Genomic DNA, 18,635 nt, shown 5'->3' with positions numbered 1-18,635 from the left:
GATTATTGAGAAGGGTATGAATAATTTAGTTCTGTTACAGTTCTCGGCCAAATATTGTCCTATCATAAACACCAACCAAGCAGCTTTCAGATGATACATCTCAATAACAAAATGACCCTTATGACCGGTTTTGTGGTCCAGGGTCACGTTTTTCAATAATAAATGCCACTTGTTATGGCTCACAATGCGTCAAAATCATTTTGGAACCCGTGTTTCGTTTCTGGCTGTATGTTTCTACCTATTAGATTGTGTTTTATTAACGTCTACACCTACCCCAACCCTAAACTTAACCCAAACACAACGTTAGATTGATGTGCGCATGCCCAGTAGCCAGAGCCGTATCCCTTCTCTAGCCTCCATGTCGATTGGGGCCGCTAGTACGCCTGAGCTGTTCACTGTTCCAGCCGTTAGTGAGGAAGACTACTGCGGATATTACGGCAATTTGTACAGAGTAGAACAGATAAACAAACATGTAATATTATACCCAAGACATTTATTCAATCAAAATCCATCCTATCTGCATCCTATAAATTGTCCTCGAATTTTTCGCAGCGTCGTCACTTTTTACAGCGACCGGCGAAAGAAATTAATCATCTTTCGAGCAAAACGAAGTTGTCTTGCCAAAAGAAGGACGATGGGTGGAAAAATGGCGTGAAACGATGAGCTTTACCGCATTCTTTATCTGACTGCTGTCAGAGGTAATTTACACTCTTATTATGCTATTTGTGATCAAACAAACGCTTTGTTTTGAAACGATATCTGTTAAGTTTTTGCGCCCGTTTGACTTATGTAATGTAATAAATGTGTTTGGCATGTGCATGTCTGTATTTAAAGCAATTTTCTTTCTTTAACATCTTATTTGATCTAGTATGTTTGTTAAAGTGAAAAAATGTGTTTTCTAGTTTAGAAGGAATATTGTATACCATAATAATAAATACACAATCCATCTAATCTATATTTTCCTCTCTTTCTTAAGACAAGTGTCTGTGATCATCCCTAAACCCAAAGGGAGACTGTCAGGACTCATTTTGCTCCTAAGTTCACTTGAATTAGACGTCTAAAGTCATGGCTTGGGCTCTGAAACTACCTCTGGCCGATGAGGTGATCGAGTCTGGTCTGGTCCAGGACTTTGATGCCAGTCTGTCAGGGATCGGGCAAGAGCTTGGAGCTGGTGCTTACAGCATGAGGTGAGTTTGGCCATGAACTTATTTCCTTTTTTTTTTTTTTTGTTTAGGAATGTTCATGTCATCTCAAATCATTTTTGTTGTGTTCTGAGACCCCTGGGCTTAATAAATGTACTGTATGTTCAGCTGATTTGCGTTTTTACCTTATTGAGAAGTGTTGTTTAATCTGTTTTACATGCTTGCCATGTCTAAGCCAACTACTTCTGCTGGGTGTTTAAAATATCATGATGAATGTGTTTTGGCATGGTTTGTGTCTGACCTTCCAGAGAAGCACACTCTGTATCTTGTATTCCCTTACATAACTGTTGTGCAGAAAGTGAACCGTTTAACCTGTTTGTGCTGATGTTATCATGTGTGAAGTGTTATATTAAATTGGGGTTTCAAGTGTTTTTTTTTATGTTTTAATTTACAGTCAAATTGGATTTCTGTGTGACATAAATGCAGTCTGCATCTAATATTTTGTTCTACTAGTTAATTAAACAAAAATCTTTCATTTTAAATGGTTCAAACTTAAAGTAAAATGCATTCCCATGTTGATAGGCAGATAAAGTCGCTCTCTCTCTAGCCTCATTAGTTGGTCTCCAGGTAACAAAATAGTTGTCTGTTATAAACCACATGTTCCAGTCCTGCTTTGCCATCTGTGGTGATTTGCTCCCAGATGTTTCTGTAGCTTTGGAAATGAGCCTTTTGTGCTTGTCTGAAATGTTATTGTAATCTAAAGAAAAAACAGATCCAAAAATTGTAAAAATTGAAACTTCTCCCTTTCTCTTATTGTTTTGCAGTGATGTGCTAGCTCTCCCAATCTTTAAGCAGGAGGAGTCGAATTTACCTCCGGAAAGTGACAATAAGATCCTTCCCTTCCAGTACGTACTGTGTGCTGCCACCTCTCCTGCTGTTAAACTACATGATGAGACGCTCACCTACCTCAATCAAGGTCTGTTCAGCAACACTGGCTGAAGAACATCTGAACATTCCTTAGTTTTACATTAAATGTCACACTGAAAAGAAAAATGGTATGGAAACACATTTCACTCAGAAATTGCTAATACATTTAATAAACAATTACAAAGAAACTGTAAGTTATACACTGAATTAAATGTGAAGTTTTGAAATAGACAAGCTGAAATTGTATTTTCTTGTAAAATGTGCACCTGCAAGCTTTGTTTTATTTACAACTTTAAAAATAATTTTGACAGTGTAGTGTTTGTAGTTTGATAAAACAAACTAATTAGGTTTAAAGAGTTTGTGCATCAGAAGACTTGGAGAATACACTACAGTTGTGGCCAAAAGTTTTGAGAATGTCACAAATATTAGTTTTCACAAAGTTTGCTGCTCAACTGCTTTTAGATCTTTGTTTCAGTTGTTTCTGTGATGTACTGAAATATAATTACAAGCACTTCATACGTTTCAAAGGCTTTTATCGACAATTACATGACATTTATGCAAAGAGTCAGTATTTGCAGTGTTGGCCCTTCTTTTTCAGGACCTCTGCAATTCGACTGGGCATGCTCTCAATCAACTTCTGGGCCAAATCCTGACTGATAGCAACCCATTCTTTCATAATCACTTCTTGGAGTGTCAGAATTAGTGGGTTTTTATTTGTCCACCCGCCTCTTGAGGATTGACCACAAGTTCTCAATGAGATCAAGATCTGGGGAGTTTCCAGGCCATGGACCCAAAATTTCAACGTTTTGGTCCCCGAGCCACTTAGTTATCACTTTTGCCTTATGGCACGGTGCTCCATCGTGCTGGAAAATGCATTGTTCTTCACCAAACTGTTGCTGGATTGTTGAAGAAGTTGCTGTTGGAGGGTGTTTTGGTACCATTCTTTATTCATGGCTGTGTTTTTGGGCAAAATTGTGAGTGAGCCCACTCCCTTGGATGAGAAGCAACCCCACACATGAATGGTCTCAGGATGCTTTACTGTTGGCATGACACAGGATTGATGGGTGCGCTCACCTTTTCTTCTCCGGACAAGCCTTTTTCCAGATGCCCCAAACAATCGGAAAGAGGCTTCATCGGAGAATATGACTTTGCCCCAGTCCTCAGAAGTCCGTTCGCCATACTTTTTGCAGAAGATCAATCTGTCCCTGATTTATATATATATAGAGAGAGAGAGAGAGAGATATTTTGCAGTTCCTGCTCAAATTCACTTTCATTTCATTATATGGAAAGACTGTTTACAATCAAATTCTTTTTTTGATTTTATACATTCCAATTGATGCATGATAGGTAAGAGCTTTCAACCTTCCATTATAATGGAATGTTTCCGTAAACTATTCCATTCCGTTCTACGTTCTTTTACAGAGGGAAGCATAATAAGCAGCATAATAACAACAAACAGATGTAAAAATGTTTGTCCTAGTATTGCTAAGAATTTGTTCCCTCATCTGCTGCAGGACAGTCTTATGAGATTCGAATGCTGGACAATCGGAAAATGGGAGAGCTTCCTGAGATCAATGGGAAAATGGTGAAGGTGAGAATTCGCTGGCTCTTTTTTTCTCATTCTCCATAATTCATGCTTCCCACATACAGGATTATGCTTGCACCAAGGCTGAATCACTTTAGCTGTTGAGGATCCTTTAAGTGTCCGGATCTCTGAAGAGAACTTGCTGAATTATATGTGCTGTTTCGGACTATCTGTGGTTTATATCTACTGCTGTTTTTCTTGTGGTTACTCCCTGCAGAGCATCATCCGCGTTGTGTTTCACGATCGACGCCTTCAGTACACCGAACACCAGCAGCTGGAGGGTTGGCGCTGGAACAGGCCAGGAGATAGAATTCTTGATTTAGGTAAATACTGTACCATTGCTAACATAAAAATGATTGTTTATAACTGACACTTAAATATAACATAAAATGTCAGTGTTGTGGAAATGCAGGAATGTATTAGACATTAATAACATGCTTGCACTGAAATCCTCAGATATCCCGATGTCAGTAGGGGTGGTTGATCCCAGGGCAAACCCTACACAGCTCAACACTGTGGAGTTCCTCTGGGACCCCTCAAAAAGGACCTCTGTGTTTATTCAGGTATCGTAGACTGCTTTTGTTGATGTCAAGAGCAACTTTCCCATTCACTATCAGTGGAGCCTTTAAAAACCCAACAAGTTCACTTCCAGAATAAAAATTTCCTGATAATTATCTCACCCCCATGTGATCCAAGATGTTTGTGTCTTTCTGTCACAAAGAAATTAAGGTTTTAGAGGAAAACATTTCTGGATTTTTCTCCATATAGTGGACTTCAGTGGTGGTCAATGGGTTGAAGGTCCAAATTTTAGTTTTAGTGCAGTTTTAAAGGGTTCTACATCCAGTTAAAGAGTAAGGGTCTTATCTAGCAAAACGATCGACCATTTTTTTAAAACAATAAAAATTTATATTCTTTTTAACCACAAATGCTTATCTTGCACCAGCCGAACATATGTGATGTGTCACCCAGTGTTTACAAAGCGAGCGTGCAAAGAAAGTCAAATGTCCTTTAGGGTAAAACATTGATGTTGGACGATTTTGAAGGTGAACATGAGATTTTTCATGAGACTTTGCCCTTCTCAGATGAAGAATGAACCGTGTGTGATCACGTAATTCGTCAAAATGCATTAGCTTTGTAATGCGAATGCATAACAAGCATTTGTGGTTAAAAAGTACATACACTTTTACTACACTACACTTTTTTTTTTTTTTATTTAGAAAATGACACATCATTTCGCTAGGTAAGACCTTTATTCTTTGGCTGGTATTGTGTAGAGCCCTTTGAAGCTGTATTGAAACTGCAGTTTGGACCTTCAACCCGTTGGCCACCATTGAAGTCCACTTTATGAAGAAAAATACTGCAATGTTTTCCACAAAAAAAAAAAAAAAAACAGTCTTTGTGACTGAAGACAGAAAGAAATGAACATCTTGGATCACATGGGGTGAGAAAATTATCAGGAACTTTTTATTCTGGAAGTGAACTTCTCCTTAATTTATCCATTGATACACACTCTATGTACTTTGTCAATAGCTGCGTTTCCATTACCCTGCAAATTGCACAAATAGAAATGGAAAATAAGCCTAGCAGAGGTCCCAAACTCAATTCCTGGAAGGCTGCAGCTCTGCAGAGTTTAGCTCCAACCAGCTCCAACTCACACCAGCTTGGAGTTTCTAGTAATCCTGAAGACCTTGATTAGCTTGATCAGGTGTGTTTGATTAGAGTTGGGGTGAAAATGTGTAGAGCTGTGGCCCTCTAGGAACTGAGTTTGAGACCACTTGCCTAATGGAAACGCGCAAAAAACTCCCATATATCGGAAAAAGGTTTTTACACTCGCATGAGTTGGTTTTACAGACACTGCAATGGAAACAGCTTTTCGCATTTACAGGTCACCTTGCATACAGAAAAGTCACATGATTATTTAATGTACTATAACCTCAGAAAAACACTTCATATGTGGCCGCTCAGACAAGCATTGACTACACAATGCTTGAATAAGGGGCTTTCTTTGCCATTAAAGCCTGGAAAACCCCTTTTTACATTGCACAAGTGTGCTGAGCTGATCACGTCCACTCTAGTCAATGCTTGAGTTTATACCAGGCGTGCCACGGCTTGTTTCTGCTGCTGTAAAGATAGATGCCTGTGTCTCATATGATTAAAATTTATGGGTCATGCAGTGGCTGTGATATACATACACCTAACAACATCCATCGACTTGACTTGTCGCAAGAGGAAAAAATTAAGCTTTAGTTTTATAACATCAGTTAATGTAAACGCAATCATTTCGCAAAAGTTTCACACACATCTGTAATGGAAACACATTTACTGACAGCTTTTCTTTGACCTCCTCATTAGGATGGATTTTTGGTTGTCTTACAAGGATATTTAAAGGACTATTTTTTTGAAGAATGTTTAAACTCTGTTTGTCCATACATTCAAAGCCTGTGGGGTCTGAATCAACACTGGATTCCACTTACAAAGGCAGTTTTCTATGTTTTTAAATATCATTCACTGTTACTGTGCTTTTTGTTTAGGTGCATTGTATAAGCACAGAGTTCACTATGCGTAAGCATGGAGGAGAGAAGGGAGTACCGTTCCGTGTTCAAATTGACACTTTCAAGGAGAACGAGGCCGGGGAGTACACAGAGCATCTGCACTCCGCCAGCTGCCAAATCAAAGTTTTTAAGGTGGGCTGAGGCCACTATTGATAAACATTTTCAATGTGACAATGCAAGTTTCAATGGAAGTACTGTTTCATTAGTGCAGCATGATTTTTCTGCAGTCTTGCTGCTGGAACCAGATCTCTGTATTAGATGCTAATACAAGGTTTGTTTTGTGTTTAGCCTAAAGGTGCGGACAGAAAGCAGAAAACAGACAGAGAAAAAATGGAGAAACGAGCACCGCAGGAAAAGGAGAAATACCAGCCTTCATATGAAACCACCATTCTCACTGAGGTCTGTATCTACTTCCATGGAAAGCATGGGTTTGACATTAATAGTTTAAAATTAATCATTGAAATTGTTTTCTAATATTAGAGATTAGTGTATATATTGATTATTGATTCATTTAACTCTCTATTTGATATATGATAATAGTTGGTGTGTGATGTGTTGATTCAGTTCTTTCCATTATCTGAAAAGCATGGGTTTGATAAGAATATTTACATGAATTACTGAATTTGTCTCTAAAAATACTATGAAATACTATAATATTTATAAGTTTTTTTTCACTTGATTTTAAAATGTGATGATATATGGTGTTTTGTTTTTATCCAGTGCTCTCCATGGCCTGAGGCTACATACCTCAACAATTCGCCATCACCAGGTTTCAACAGCACTCACAACAGCTTTCCTGTGAATGAAGGGTAGGAAACATTCATCAACACTGTCTGAGCTTTATAATGCTGAAGCTAAATAGAATATTGAATAGCAAATGGAGCAATTCATTTTATTTCAACTAAAGTCTATGCAAACATTAGTCTTCTTTGGAATCGCATTTGTTGTCATCTAATGGCTTATGGTTTTGTCTTGCAGAAATGGTTCACCCAATCACCAGCCGGAACCTGTGGCACTGTTAGCAGATGTGAGTGTGTCTGTGTTTATTTTCTCTCTTATTTGAGATCCACTGCTCTCAATAACATCCATTAAACGTCTCTAGTGACATTCTAGGATCAGCATCACTGTTCATATATATGCATTTGAGATATGAAAGGCAAACTACTTCACACTTAAACTGAGACTTTTTTTAATAGATTCATTCCAGTGTTCTCTTGTGTGTTTCTTCTACAACATTAATGCTTTCTACATTTGTAAAAGCAAATTTATCTTTGTTCCATTTGCATTTGTGTGGGATTTAGTTCATAACTGATCTTACTATCTACTTGTGTGTGTGTGTGTGTGTGTGTGTGTGTGTGTGTGTGTGTGTGTGTGTGTGTGTGTGTGTGTGTGTGTGTGTGTGTGTGTGTGTGTGTGTGTGTGTGTGTGTGTGTGTGTGTGTGTGTGTGTGTGTGTGTGTGTGTGTGTGTGTGTGTGTGTGTGTGTGTGTGTGTGTGTGTGTGTGTGGCATGCTCCATGCACATTAATATTGTCAGGAGAACTACAGTACTGCATCAAAGTCCCTTTGTTCCCATTCATATCAGTGCAGCTGCTATTATAAAAATAGCTGTAAAAGGCTTTTGTTGCTTTTGCATGTTCATTAGCACATTTCAGTGTGTATGTTGCCCATTGTAGCATTTTTTTTGTTACAACTAATAGTTTATAATATAGCATAGTGGATGGGGGTGGGCAGTATGACCTAAATACTAGTTATTTCTGCTGGAAATTCAAACCAAAATTTGTTTTAATTTAAATTATAATTTTAATTTAAATATTTATGTATTAAAATATAATTATTATATATAAGTGTACAATTAATCAAGTGGATTAAATGATTTATAATGCAAATTTTTTAATGTAATTTTTTTTTTTTTTTTTTACAATATCAGCAATTTTTAAAATGTACCACAGAAATACTATCACATAACATTATCTACTTGTTGACATATTTCTACTGTTGCACACTATATATGCATATATATCATACTGCCCAGCCCTTATACAATTTGTTAAAAATAACATATACACTATTATTCAAAGGTTTGGGCTGTTAGGTGGGTTTTTTTCCCCTGAAGGAAATCAATACATTTATTCAGCAAGGATGCCCTAAATTGATCAAAAGTGATTGTATGGACATTTCTAATGTTACAAAGGATTTTTATTTGATACAAATGCATTTCTGTTCTTCAAAAAATGTATATCAGTGGCATTAAAGACTGGAGTAATTGAAAATCCTGAAAATGCATCTTTGCCTTATCAGAATTAAATTACATTTTGAAATATAATAAAATAGAAAACAGTTATTTGAAATACAAATATTGTAAAATATAATTTGTTTTTACTGCATTTTAAACAAATAAATGAAGCCTTGATGAATGAAGCCTGGCTTAAGAGACTTTTAAAAAAAATTACAAAAATTCACTGATCACAAACTTTTGAATCGTAGTATATAGATAAAGGAACCAAATTAGATGTTTGGCACCTTTTTCTGTAATAAATCTGTTTTGATTTCCTCCTTTTTAATGATTGTATGTTGATAGACTGATCAACTTTTAAAATGACTCCAAACCTTGCATTCAATTAAAGACTGCTATGTGAGGTTTTAGCCTATTGTTTTTTTTCCCGTTTGTAACGTATAAGCCCCATTAGTCACCACATGCTTCCTCATAACAAAATAATATCACTCGAGACAAATCTGAGATTTTTTTAAAACTGAGAGACGTTCTGCCTTACAGTTGTCGTCCCATCTACTTACAAGAGACAGTGAAAGCAATCAGGTACATGAATTTATTTGCTAATTTGAATATGTTGAAATGTTTATTTGCTAAAGGTAACTCTTGGTTGGTGTGCAAAGGTGTTCTTGAATCTGTTAATGAACTCGGTTGAACTCAGGCTGGACAGTGTAAAAGGGGGAGTGTCTGACTTCAGTACAGGGACTGTTCAATGGAAAAACAGACTAATTATGATAAGTTTATGGTCAGTGTGCTAAGGCCTATTTTGTCCTTTCTCTTTGCCCCCGAACAAACAGAATCTGTTGCCAACGGCAACGCCACAGGAAGCACAGCAGTGGCTCCATAGAAACCGTTTTTCACCATTCTGCCGTCTCTTCTCAAACTTCTCGGGTAAAGGGACGATCGGGCTTACATAAGTGTGCATCACATTCCATACAGCTCTCACATCAGGCTTCTGCTCACTCAGCAACCATACAGTGGCCCCACCATTCCTTACATCACTCTCATTCAGATAACACATGCTCTCCAATCTCATTCTCTTATCATAATGTGTCCAGAAATTAATATATCTCTCATTTTTATATTAACATTTAGAATGAAAAAATCCTAGTGTGAGTGTGTTAATGGTCCTTTGATGTCACTCAGGGGCCGATCTGCTAAAACTGACCCGAGAGGATGTCATCCAGATCTGTGGACCTGCTGATGGTATTCGACTATTTAATGCACTCAAAGGACGGTAAGAACCTGTTAAGGAAATTTTACATAACTAATATTAAAACCATAAACATTTTTGTTATTTAACATAAACATTAACTGAAATAAAAAAAAAAAAAATATATATATATACATATTAAAAAAAACTAAAAAAGACAAAACACCAAAATAAAAAAACTGGTTCAATACTTCAAAACTTTTACTTTCTCAGTAATACAAGAATAACACTATATTTTTAGCATACAGTTGAGGTCAAAAGTTTACCTTTAGGTCCCACAAATAATTTTTTTTCATAATTTTTGCATATTTAAACCCTTTCCAACAATGACTGTATGATTTTGAGATCCCTCTTTTCACACTGAGGACAACTAAGAGACTCATATGCAGAAGCTTCAACCTCTCACTGATGTTCCAGGACAAATAATGCATTAAGAGCCAGGGGTGTACATTTTTGTCATATTTTTTTCATTTGGTACTGCCCTTCAGAAGCTACAGAGGATACTTGCATGTTTCCAGAGGACAAAATAAGTTAAATTTACCCTGATCTTTAAATTAAAAAAGTTTTCACTGCCCTTTAATGCATTGTGTTTCCTTCTGAAGCATTGGTGAGTGTTTGAACCTTCTGTAGTAGTTGCATATGAGTCCTTCAGTTGTCCTCAAAATCATACAGTCATTGTTGCAAAGGGTTCAAATAGGCCAAAATGCTGAAAAACCAAAGAATTTGTGGAACCTGAAGGATTTTTCTGAAGAACAGTGGGCAGTTGAACTGTTTAGGAAAAACAAGGGACTCATGAACAACTATCACTAAACATTTTTTATAAATTCAACTTTTATTTTCTCTTGTGGACTATAGGTAAATGTATTTAATGTCAAATATCTTATTTAGGTCAGTGCTAAATAACAAATAACATGAATTTTGTGTGATCCCTCTTATTTTGGTAAAATAATTAACATTTTGCAGATTCTGCAAGGTGTATGTAAACTTTCGACTTTTGCTCACTAAGGCTGAATTTATTAGATAAAAATGCAGTAAAAACAGTCATGTGAAATATTTAAAATAACTTATTGTAATTCATTTTCAAATCGAATTTATTTCTGTAATAGCAAAGATGAATTTTCAGCAGCCTTTGCAGCAAAACAGTTGTACTGCCTAATATTTTGTGGAAATTGTGATATATCACATTTTTGACTCCTTCTGTTCAGTTTTTATGATTTGCTTTTTTCTTTACTGTTGATGTTTACATATATGAAACATTTATACTGTGTATTTGTATGTTTTTGTATAGGGTGGTCCGTCCAAGGCTTACCATTTATGTGTGCCAGGAGTCCCAACAGGTTCGAGAACAGCACCAGAAACATGAGAACGGAGACGGGTCTAGCAACACTTTCTTCGGTAAGTTTGACATCAAGTATTATAAGATGAAACGTGATTACATTTGTGCTCAAAATATTTGTAGCAATGAATTGATAGGCTGTGATGTTATGATATAATTGTTTTTTCCTTACCTGCATGGCCTGGTTATGTCAGTAAAATAGAAAAGCTTTTTAGAAGCAGCAGTGTTTTTTTTCTTTAAAATAATGTGAACTTGCCACAATAATTGGGAGATTCAGTAAATGGGGTCTGATAAATGGGGCAAGTAAATATCAAATTTCATGTTGTCAGGTGTTTTTAAATATGCCAGACTTGTGACCCTTGTATCCTGTTATTTTGTTATGTCTTTTTTTTCTACAGTGGTTTGTTGGTTAAGGTCTCATGTTTTCTTTACCCCATCTTAGTGTATCATGCAATCTATCTGGAGGAGTTAACAGCTGTGGAACTGACGGAAAAGTTGGCTCAGCTCTTCAGCATCTCTCCACGCCAGATTAGCCAGATCTTCAAGCAGGGACCCACTGGTATCCATGTGTTAGTCAGTGATGAGGTGAGGGCTTCCACAGGCTTTCTTTTTCTTCAGTGTTTATTCCAGTTTCCCAAATGGGGTTCGTGAAGCCCTAGGGATTCGTAAGGAAACTGCAGGAGGTTAGTGAGCTGATGAAAAGCTAATGATTAAATTGAATATAACAATTCCAGGCTGTATAGTTTGTGAAAATAAAATAGAAATTAAAATATCCACCTTAATTTTCCCGTAAGAGCAGGGAGCGGCCATTTGTAAATCTTATGGGTCGGGCTTCCGGTCTCATCTGCGTCCAGCTATTTTTAGCTGTACAAAAATGCTTCTTGATATTGCAAATTGGTGTGTTTTACCATATTATTTTAATGTATGTTTAATGTATATTATGAACACTGGTTTGCAAACAGTTTTGCTGCATGTTGTTATTCTCGTTATTTCACTATAGTGAAATAGGCTTACTTCTACATTGAAGAATAAGGTGAATAGCTTAGTGCAATTATCAAATTAAAGTGTATGGTTTAAATAAATAAGCATCTTTTGCACTGTGTGGTTTAGAGTAAAAAGCGCACTGTACTGCACATGCATGCAGCTTTGTTGCGAGTTTATTTACACATTTGCATAATTTCCAACATTTCTGTAGATAGATGTTCTGTAGACAGTATTTCACCAGTATTCCCCAAAGTAAAAGTTTTAAGATTTAAAATGTTAAAAGCTTCAAAGGTTTGAATGTTTGAGAATGAAGTATTTAAAGGGATAGTTCACTTAATAATGAAATTCGGTCGTCATTTACTCATCCTAAAGGTATTTCAAACCTGTATGAGTTCAGTTTTTCTGTTGAATATAAAAGAAGATATTTTAAAGAATATGGGTAACCAAACCAAAGTTGCCGTCTATAAGTCATAAGTGTAAGAATTCAGTGGTGACCAACAACGCGCAAAGACAGATCCTTACCCTGTTCAGCACTGAACTGGCAAGCAATTCCAGCTGCAGTGCTGAACCGATTCCACACTGAGAGTCTCAGCATTATCCTGTCGTCTCGTGCCTTTGTCATACATGAACAACCAGCCTTTTTGAGAGACTTGAATTAATTAGTGTCATTATAAAGCTGCAATATTCAAGAAATCACAGTTTTAGAATGACCAATTTGTGAATGAATCCTAATCCTAATCCTAAAGACATTAGCACCAGGTGCCAGATTAACACCAATAACTTTTATTTAATATTTTAATCAAATATCTTACTTTTTTATACTTGTGTTTAAACTTCAGAATACAATTAATTTATGAAATGCTTAGAAAAACTGCCCTTCTACTCATGTTAGGATAACTTCAAAAAGGACTAAACAGTGAGCTTGACATTTAGGAAATAATTGTAGGTTGTTCTCTAATTTAGATCTCCACTGGGTATTTGTTTAGATTTCTTTGCACCAACCTGTGCTCTCTATAAAAACATTCCCTTTGCCTCACAAGCATGGCAAAGAGCACTTTACAGTTAAAATTTGCTTACTTGAACTGTATAATTCATCCTCTAACACACTCATGTGTTAAAGTAGTCCCTTTGGGCTCTGTCCTTAGAAGGCAGTAGTTTATTCAAGGACGCAACAAAGAGGCATGATAGTAATCCCATGATTGTGACCCTCTCTATTTTCCCATCCACTGTTAACCCTATTGCTACTTAATAGAGGGCAAGCTTAAAGCTATTTTCACACTTTGTTTCAATTGTTTGGTCTGAAGATGCATTGCAAGAGACGCAAGCCGCTCGCCAAAGGCCATTTCTGCAGAGCTTGCAGAATTTGCTGCTGTGCTTGCAGTGCATCGGTCGTCATCAATCCATCATCAATAGCAGTTCATTTTCACAAATAAGAGCAGATTGCTTTCATACCAATTGTGAACCATACCGGAGTCCTTATGGACTGTGTGTGTGCACCCGAGTTTGCAAAACCAAATGCAATAAGGTTTGTGCCAAAAGCTCTACTGTGGAAAATAAGAGACAGCACTTGATTTTATCCATCAGTAATAGAACTTAGTCAGGCCAGACAGCATACTGAATTTAACGTAGATGAAAACAAGGCTAAGGCTGTGAGGGATAGACTCTGTATGAAGGTCCTAGATCACAAGTTTTGCCAACTCACAGTTTCAAAGCTGTTTTTTGGTGTCTATGTCAACTGGAAGTTTTCTCCGAAAGATGTTTCGTCAGTTTAACAGTCGTGTGTTGTTAAACAACAGTACAATCTGTTATACAAACTACTTCTGTCTCTCAAAAAAAAAACTAACAACAACAACAAAAATATATATATGCCACTTTTTAAAGGATTGGTTCACTTACAGAATAAAAATTTCTTGACAATTTACTCACCCATTTCATCCAAGATGTGCCTGGCTTTCTTCAGTCATAAAGAAATTAAGGTTTTGGAGGGAAACATTCCAGGATTTTTCTTCATGTAGTGGACTTCAATGGAGATCAATGGTTTGAAGGTCCAAATTGTAGTTTCAATGCAGCTTCAAAGGCCTCTACACAATCCCAGCTGAGAAATAAGAGTCTTATCTAGTGAAATGATTGGTCATTTGAGGAAACAAAAAAAACAATTCTAAACGTTTTGTACCCTACATTCTTTTTTTTTTCTTTTTTTTGCCAAAGTACACGGATGAAGAGAGAACCACTCGTGACCTTTCCAGTGAGATCGCGCATCGCAGAGCTAATGCAAGACTAATGCAAGTACTGTTTTTTTATGTTTTTAGACAATGACTGATCTTTTTGCTAGATAAGACCCTTATTCCTCAGCTGGGATCACGTAGAGCCCTTTGAAGCTGCATTGAAACCACAATTTGGACCTTCAACCCGTTAGTCAACACTGAAGTCCACTCTGTGGAGAAAATTCCTCTAATGTTTTCCTCAAAAACCTTAATTTCTTTTCGACTGAAAAAAGACAAGATATGAACATACTGGATGACATGGGTGAGTACATTTTTATTTTTTTTATTTTGGGAGTAAACTAATTAAATATCGATTGGATTTGAAAAGTGAAAATTATTTACCAGAACTGAGCCAGATGTTTGAATAATAAAAGTCTTGGTTGAAAAATAAGAAGTCCTGGTGAGTTAAAGTAAACGGTTTCAGAATGGATCATGTTTTGACACGCAAAATAAGACCAGGAACATGTATTGGGAAAGTAAATGTCATAAAAATGACAGGTTTTTCTCTGGTAATGTATGCCATACTTCTTACTTCACATGTATGATACTTCACGCACATTCATTTTTCATTTTTCGAATTCAACACCCACGTCACTATCCAATCAACAGCCTAGGGACAGAAACACATCCCCATCCTTAGTTTTTTTTGTTTTTGTTTGTTTTCTCCCCATTTTGATTATCCATCATTGATTGTTATGTGTTGGCATTTCAGTGTCATGTCAAAAAAATATAGAAAAGTAAAATTACGAGAATGAAGTCGTAATATTTGGTGAATAAAGTCGTAATATTTGGTGAATAAAGTCGTAATATTTGGTGAATAAAGTCGTAATATTTGGGGAATAAAGTCGTAATATTTGGAGAATAAAGTCATAATATTTGGAGAATAAAGTCAAAATGTTTTGAGAATAAAGTTGTAGCAGTTAATTATAGTATTTTGAGAGTATAGCCTATATGGCGCAGGTTAAAGTGGGCTCCAACTCGTCAACATAAGTTATATTGTTGTCTTTTCTGAGGTATATAATGTAAGTGACTATTCACAAGCTATTTTATTTATGGTATAATACAGTAAATGATTGGAAATAATAATTAACGTCTTCCATTCATTATTTGCAGTTAACCAGCCACCCAGTATTCGCAATAATTTTGTGCTTTGTTGCTTTTAATATAACACAGCTTCGCTTTCAAATTCTGTCAATTTTATCACAAAGTACAAATTATAAATGTGTTTTCCTCTTTATTTCATGTTTTTAGCACAATATAAACGTGAAGGAACATCAGAAGGAATGAAAAAAAATGTCATAAAACAAAAGTCTCATTGTTATCGGAAAGATGATTGATTCACATGCCTCTTAAACTAAAGCTAATAGCGATCTGTCACACCACATTAAAGAGAGTTGAAAAACACATTATTGTACAATGTTGATTGTGTTTTTCAAATTTGATGTCACAGAAATTTCTCTAAGTGCTTCCAATATTCGGGCCGTTTGCATGTGCAATAGGCTTATATACTCTCAAAATATAACTTTAATCTCATAATTGCTATGAATTAATTCTAATAATTGTGACTTTATTCTCTAAATATTTTGACTATTATGATTACTATTATTATAATTGACTATTTTAATTTTTTTAACATGGCACTAAAATGCTGTCGTAGATTATGCATCACAATACAGAAGAAAAGATCTGACTCTAGTTCCATTCAAATACTTAATATCTCTTATTCTCTTTTTTTTCTGATCTCTACAGATGATTCAGAACTTTCAAGATGAGGTGTGTTTTGTCCTGGACACAATGAAAGGTATGTGCAAGGCATTTTTTTTTTAAAAGTTTTAAACCACATGCCCTTGATTTCAACCTCTGTTTTATAACTTGCACTCTTTCGATTGAATTTGCAGCCGAAACAAACGATGGCTATCACATCATTTTGAAGTGAAAACAAAGGATGAGGGGGAGTGAACAGGCCCCTTATGTTTTTCTTAAGATTCAACCCACAGCCCCTTCCCTGCACACTTCCTGAACCTTACCGAAGATCGCTTGGCTTGGAATAATAATGGAGGCGATCATGGGAAAAGGAAAAAAAAGGCACCTGATCCATTTTGAAACCTTTACTGTTTTATCCATGGAGTGTGTGCTGCCTTTTCCCACCCCTTTTCATTTACATTACAGAATTTCTATTTTACTATCTGCCTTTCCATCAATTTGCTTTGTTGCTGTTTTTAAGCCAGAAAAAAATGTATAATGTGCTACAGCCTTACCACCTCAAACAGAGAGAATTGGCTGGTGTTAAATACAGTATTATTTGGTGTTGTCTGCCTGGATGTCACCCCCGAGTATTTTAGCTGCAAAAAAATTTCCAGGACACTTATGAAATTTCCTCTGTTCATGATGAACATCAGTTCTCTCATCTTTGAGGAAAAAGTAGGCAGACCAATGGTCATATTATCCCCTTATTTTTACAGAAACGGTTTAACGTGTGATCTTGATGTTGCGAGGGACAGACTGAATGAAATTCGCTCTATACTGCCATTATCAAGTTCAGTTCTTTGGCAGGTTCACGGCGAGCAGCTTGACTAACGCATTGCTGCGTGAATCATTTATGGTTTTCGTACGTTAATTGTTGATTTCTTAAGCCTTGTGGACACGACTGTGACTGTTGGGCGTGATATTAGGTTCTGTAGCTTTGATCCCTGATGATTTTTCAGGTGTTGCTGCAAATGCACGTTATTTTACAGACAGGAGTTGAACAGCAGCAGTGGGCATTATATATGTGCGTCTTTATATTTTATTTTTTTAACATTGTGCTTAACACCTCTCCTCCCTTCCGTTTTTCTTCGTTGCATATACTAGAATAGTTTTTACAAATGTCAGACTTGCCAGAGCACTATTTTATGGTATAAAAGAGAGATCATGTTTTACTTTCTTTTTGTTTCCTTTTGGACATGACCACTGATGTACTAATCTTTCAGGTCGGGTAAAGGGAGAAACGTTGCACTGCATGAGAAATGGTAGCCGTGGTTAGTGCTAGATGCAAACCAGACCAAGATGGTAAAGACGTGAGGTATTGTCTTTTGTGACCCTTTACAATGTCATTGCAATGATTAAAATGACTTACCTTGAAACAAGATGTTTTGTTTTATGTTGTATTAACTTTTTTTTCCCTCACACAATTGTTCCTCACAACTCACAGCTGAAAAAAATGCTAAAACAAGCCTAAGCTGGTTGGCTGATCTTAGCTGGTTTAAGATGATAGTAGCTGGTCTCCCAGCCTGGCTAGCTGGTCAAACTGGTTTTAGCTGGTTGTTCCAGCATGACGAGCTAAGTAAGTGGTCAAAACCCCTCTAAAATCAGCCTGCTGACCAGCTAAGACCAGGCTGATCAGCTAAAAACCAAACAACCATCTAAAATTGGTTTAATCTCATGGAAAAAACCCAGCTAAAACCAGTCTAAGATGATTGGCTAAGCATGACCAGGTAAGGAAGTACACAAAAACCCTCTAAAACCAGCCTGTTGACCAGCTATGACCAGCTAAAACCAGATAACCTGCTAAAAACCAGCCAACCATCTTAGGCTGGTTTAATCTGCTAAAAACAAACAAACAGCTAAACTCAGCCTACACTGCTTTGCCTGTTTTAGCTGGTTTAACATGGTAGCTGGTTTTAGCTGGTCTCCCAGCCGGGCTAGGCTGGCCAGTCTGGTTTTTGCTTGTTGTTCCAGCTGGTTTTCCAGCATGACCAGCTAAGGAAGTGGCCAAAACCTCTCTAAAACCAGCCTGCTGACCTGAAATGACCAGCTTAAACACCATCCAACCAGCTTAGGCTGGTTTAATCTGCTGAAACAAAATCTTAAACCAGCCTAAATTGGTTGGTTGATTTTAGCTGGTCTCCCAGCCTGGCTAGGCTAGTCAAACTAGTTTTAGCTGGTTGTTCCAGCTGGTCTTCCAGCATGACCAGCTAAGGAAGTGGCCAAAACCCCTCTAAAACCAGCCTGCTGACCAGCAATGACCAGCTAAAACCAGATGACCAGCTAAACACCATCCAACCAGTTTAGGCTGGTTTAATCTGCTGAAAAAAATCTTAAACCAGTCTAAATTGGTTGGTTGATTTTTAGCTGGTCTCCCAGCCTGGCTAGGCTAGTCAAACTGGTTTTAGCTGGTTGTTTCAGCTGGTCTCACAGCATTAGCAGCTAAGAAAGTGGCCAATCCCCCTCGTAAACCAGCCTTATGACCAGCTAAAACCTGGCTGGATGACTAGTTAAAATTGAATGACCAGATAAAAATCATCCAACCATTTTAGGCTGGTTTATCTGCTGAAAAAAAACTGCTAAAAAGATTGGCTGGTTTTAGCTGGTCTCCCAGCCTGG

General features: G+C 36.8%; 1 protein-coding gene across 2 annotated transcripts; it reads left to right on the top strand.

Moving 5' to 3' along the window:
• Positions 1-409: 409 nt before the first annotated feature.
• Positions 410-17,398, top strand: tfcp2 (transcription factor CP2). 2 transcript variants are annotated; one of them, XM_073823258.1, is made up of 17 exons: positions 410-698; positions 977-1,187; positions 1,967-2,118; positions 3,584-3,660; positions 3,872-3,977; positions 4,111-4,217; positions 6,186-6,338; positions 6,495-6,605; positions 6,927-7,015; positions 7,185-7,233; positions 8,981-9,022; positions 9,274-9,367; positions 9,623-9,713; positions 10,978-11,084; positions 11,468-11,610; positions 16,023-16,074; positions 16,172-17,398. In XM_073823258.1, exons 2-17 carry the CDS (start codon positions 1,066-1,068, stop codon positions 16,207-16,209), a joined length of 1,533 nt encoding a protein of 510 aa, XP_073679359.1. In that variant the 5' UTR covers positions 410-698; positions 977-1,065; the 3' UTR covers positions 16,210-17,398. The 2 variants fall into 2 exon arrangements, with proteins under 2 accessions (XP_073679359.1, XP_073679360.1); XM_073823259.1 differs by lacking the exon at positions 8,981-9,022.
• Positions 17,399-18,635: the final 1,237 nt, after the last annotated feature.

This window comes from Garra rufa, chromosome 18 (assembly GCF_049309525.1).
Source record: "Garra rufa chromosome 18, GarRuf1.0, whole genome shotgun sequence".
Lineage (NCBI taxonomy): Eukaryota > Metazoa > Chordata > Actinopteri > Cypriniformes > Cyprinidae > Garra > Garra rufa.
The sequence above is the reverse complement of the archived record's forward strand: the minus strand, read 5'-3'. Positions and strand labels throughout refer to the sequence as shown.

Bases quoted from the DNA above. Each gene is read 5' to 3' on its own strand.
- tfcp2 (XM_073823258.1), top strand. From the start codon at position 1,066: ATGGCTTGGGCTCTGAAACTACCTCTGGCCGATGAGGTGATCGAGTCT. The intron at 2,119-3,583 runs GTCTGTTCAGCA...CATCTGCTGCAG, and splicing joins GCTCACCTACCTCAATCAAG to GACAGTCTTATGAGATTCGA. The intron at 3,661-3,871 runs GTGAGAATTCGC...TACTCCCTGCAG, and splicing joins TCAATGGGAAAATGGTGAAG to AGCATCATCCGCGTTGTGTT.